At 40.0% G+C, this 4,361-nt stretch overlaps 1 protein-coding gene across 1 annotated transcript in view; it reads right to left on the reverse strand.

Annotated features, from left to right (window-relative positions):
* Positions 1–1,114: 1,114 nt before the first annotated feature.
* The window catches only part of ADGRB1 (adhesion G protein-coupled receptor B1), a gene marked incomplete at its 5' end in the record, with an annotated part of 259,043 nt that continues 255,796 nt past the window's right edge, over positions 1,115–4,361 (reverse strand). Inside the window, one exon of the mRNA XM_083379962.1 lies at positions 1,115–2,615. Within this exon, the coding sequence (XP_083236088.1) occupies positions 2,418–2,615 (198 nt within the window). The 3' untranslated portion in view covers positions 1,115–2,417. The remainder of the gene's footprint in view (positions 2,616–4,361) is intronic.

The raw sequence follows: 4,361 nt of genomic DNA on the forward strand, positions 1-4,361 counted from the left end.
AGTCCACAAGTCATAAAAGGGCCACATTTGAAGACCCCTAGTGTATGTCATCTCTACGGAAGGATGCGATTGAAGCCATTGTTGACTAACACAAACACAAACAAAAATAATAATTAAAAAAGGAATAAAAATACATCACACTTTTCCATTATCGGGGGGGAGAGAGTGATTAAACACAATGAAGAGGGCACAAAATGATCAGAAAAGCGATATAAAACGGAAGTACAATTTGTCAGTTTTTCCTCTGTCTGGAGAAAAAGAGGTTGATTTAAAAACAACAACCCCTGATTATGATTTGTTTTTTTTTTTCTTTTGCTTAAATATTGCTTAGCATGTAATGGTTAATATGGTACAGAAATGCCAGAAAGAGACAATAGTTTTCCAGTTCCCTATTTCTTTGGACAGGGGATAATCCCACAAACTTTTTTCTTTCTTTCTTTCTTTCTTTCTTTCTTTCTTTCTTTCTTTCTTTCTTTCTTTCTTTCTTTCTTTCTCTCTCTCTCTCTCTCTTTCTTTCTTTCTTTCTTTCTTTCTTTCTTTCTTTCTTTCTTTTTCATGGAAAACTTGAACATCTCTAGAGCCATTCTTAAACTTGAGCTGTCCTTCTTAAGAACAATTGCCAACTATTTTGGGCAGGATAAAATTCTGAGTTTTGCTGAATTCTCAGTGCACCATAAACAGGGTGCAAGAGGAAGCCAGCCATTCAGATTTCACTGTCTGCAAAATCAGATTATTTACCCAGGAACACAAACAAAGAGGGAGAAAGAATTAGCAACCTCCTACACAATCCCAACCCAAAGGATTACAAAGATTTGAAAGTCAGCTGTGTCCTCACATTTTCCTTCAAAATCAGGGAGGAAAAAGCACTCAAAAAAAAGCAAAGAAAGTTTGTGGGTTTCAAGTTCTCTTTTTATTGAAGAAAAGGAAAAAAAAACGAAGAAAAAAAAAATAGAGATTTTTTTCCCCCAAGTGAACTTTACTCACTCTGTGTGTTTGTGTGTGTGTGTGTGTGTGTGTGTGTGTGTTGTCTTGGTTTGTCTCAAAGTCTAAGGCAAATGTTCTATTCAATGTCTCCAGGTCATTTCACTGAGGACTGTCAGAGTGGATGGGTCAAAAGATGGGGAGGGGGGAGGGGTCTTGTGTCTTTCGAAATGAAAAATAGGAGGAAACAAAACAAAACAAACAACAACAACCCTGAATCCGCAGGAGCCATTGGAACAAAAGCCCACCACGAGTTTCTGGATGACTGACGAACGAGTCAATAGGATGACCTACATTCCTTTTGTGTGTGTGTGTTCATTGTTTTCCTTTTATTTATTTTTTGTATTTTTTTAAAAAAACCAAAACAAAGCACCCTCCCTTTTTACCCAGTAAAGCAGGTTTTGTGGTGGTTGTCCAGTTGAATGGATTTTTAACTTAAGAGGAGTTAGTTCGTTGTCCAAATGTCACACTCCGCTTATCGATGCTGAAGAGGTCGCCAAAAAAAACAAAAAAAAAAAAACCCAACCCAATGGAATAGAAGAAAGGGATTTGAAATTTTCCAGCCCAGACACTTTGTCCGTCTCTCTTGGTTCTCCTTCTCCACGAATATTCTCCCAATGAGGTCAACGGAGGGTTGATGGGGACGTCCAACGGGCAGATGTCTTGTTTGAGATTCTGAGGCTTTTCCACTGGTGACGAGGAGGCGTGAAAAGGGGGATGAGTGTTTTTTCTCTTTTTCATTTCTAATGGATTCAGGAGACAAAGTGCTAGTAGATTAGCGTCCCATAGTTGGTGTGCCAAAAGTGTGCCACCAGGTATCTTCTCGCTACTCGGTCTCCCATTAACGTTGTTTTTTTTCTGCTCGCCACTTTTTTTTTCTTTTGGTCATTCCTGACGTTTGTTATCACCACATGCCTATCCACATCAAAGACCCTCCACTCGTCCCTGGTTTTCCTCTAAGAACATTTGGGAAAGTTTAATTCCTCTTCTTTTGCCCTCCCCAGTTTCCACCCTTCCCTTTGGCCAACCTTCCTTTCTTCTTTGTTACTAGGGGAAAGTCAGGTTTCATTCACTTACTACTACTACTACTGTGCTCTAAAAAGGAATGGTAATTCCTCCATTTCGGTCTACGGAGAACGTAACCGAGATAATCCTGTATTTTCCTGCAGTTAGGTTTCAGCAAGACTCCAGCTGGCTCAGTTCTCTGCCTTTTAATTCCACATCACGGGCTTTCTTTCTTTCTTTCTTTCTTTCTTTCTTTCTTTCTTTCTTTCTTTCTTTCTTTCTTTCTTTCTTTCTTTTTCTTTCTTTTTAAAAAAAGTTCCTAACCTGTTTGTGTTTTGTTCTTGTTTTGTTTTCCGGTAGGGTGAGGAAAGACACCCAAAGAGTCTCTTTTTTCCCCCCTTCTTCTTCTTCTTTTTCTCTCCTCCTCCTTCTCAGACCTCTGTCTGGAGGTCAATAATATCCTGTCCCACCAGGGGAATTGTTGTGCCTGACTTCTCCCATTCCACAGTTTTGAGTTCTAAGGGAGACTGAATCTCAGACTCCATCTCCTTTTTGACCCAAGCTGGGGGCGAATGGACCTTCCGGAGCGTTTCCCAAGGTCTTTTGTTTGGTGTCTGCTGCTTCTCTTGCTAGAAAGGAATCAGGGCACAAAAGGAAAAAGGAAGTGAGATGTCAGAACCAAGCAGGGGTACAGAATACAGATCAAAAGGGTCAGAAGGGACCTTGGAGGTCTTCTAGTCCAACCTCGTGCTCAAGCGGGAGACTTTACACCATTCCAGACAAAGGGTTGTCTAGTCCAGGGGTAAGGCAACCTCGGCTCTTTTATGACTCATGGACTTCAACTCCCAGAATTCCTGAGCCAGCCACGCTGAGGGGAAAGGGAGAGGTTTTCAAGCTGAGCCGTGCTGGCTCAGGAATTCTGGGAGTTGTAATCCACGAGTCATAAAAGAGCCAAGGTTGCCTACCCCTGCCCTAGGCCTAGACTGCTTTATGACTCGTGGATTTCAGGTCCCAGAATTCCTGAGCCAGCCATGCTGAGGGGAAATAGAGAGGTTTCCAAGCTGAGCCATGCTGGCTCAGGAATTCTGGGAGTTGAAGTCCACGAGTCATAAAAGAGCCAAGGTTGCCTACCCCTGCACTAGGCCTAGGCCGCTTTATGACTCATGGACTTCAACTCCCAGAATTCCTGAGCTAGCCATGCTGAGGGGAAAGGGAGAGGTTTCCAAGATGAGCCATGCTGACTCAGGAATTCTGGGAGTTGTAGTCCATGAGCCATAAAAGAGACGAGGTTGCCTACCCATGGCCTAGTCTATTTTGGAAAAACCTCCAGTGATGAAAAGCACCCACAACTTCTGGAGGCAAGCTGTTTCGCTGGTTAATCGTTCTCACTGCCAGGAAATTTCTAGGTTGTCTCTCTTCTCGATCAAAGTCTACAGAGGATCTCAATCACACTGGTCATGGCTGTCCCAAAGGTGCTTTTCAAGGAGCAGCTGGACTTTCTTCTTCTTCTTCTTGTTGTTGTTGTTTTTCCAAAAGAAGCTGAAGAACTGAAGAAGCTTCTTGGATGAGAAGTGAAAAGTTTTCAAGGTAAAAACCAAGAAAGGTCCAGTTGCCTATTGAAAAAAAAAAAAGCACCTTTGGGATTTTCCTTGATAAATTTCTATCCGTTGCTTCTTGTCCTGCCCTCCAGGGCTTTGGAGAATAGGTCGCGTGCCCCCTCGCTTCTCTGTGACAACCCCTCAAATATTGGAAGAAAGCTATCATGTCCCCCCTCGTCCATCTCTTCGTTAGACTAGAGAGGCCCAGTTCCTGCAACCATTTCATCGTATACTTCAGCTTCCAGGACCCTGATCATCTTCGCTTCTCTTCTCTGCACGCTTTCTAAGATCTCGGCATTGTTTCTGTATCATAGTCACCAACACTGGATGCAGGATTCCAAGTGTGGTCCTATCACTGGAGTATAAAGCAGTACTAGCATTTTACGTGATCCTGATGATGTCCCTCTCTTAATGGAGCCCAGGACTGCATGGTCTATTTTTTTATTTTACTTGTTTTATTTTATTTTATTTATTTTAATTTATTTTATATTTTATTATTTATTTTATTATTTTTTATTTTATTTTACTTTATTTTTATTATTATTTTCCTTTTGTTTTGTCTTATATTCGTATATTTTGTTTTATTTATAATTGTGTTTTATTTTATTTATTTTGTTTTATTTTTCTTATTTATTTTTCTTTCTTTATTCTTTATTATTTTTATTTTTTATTTCATTTCATTGTTATTTTCTTTTATTTTTATTTTGTTTTTATTTTATTTACTTTTTACTTTTATTTTTTACTCAGTTTCATTTCACTTTATTATTATTTTATTAT

This window comes from Vipera ursinii, assembly GCF_947247035.1.
Source record: "Vipera ursinii genome assembly, contig: SUPER_3_unloc_1, whole genome shotgun sequence".
In the NCBI taxonomy this organism is placed as follows: Eukaryota; Metazoa; Chordata; class Lepidosauria; order Squamata; family Viperidae; genus Vipera; species Vipera ursinii.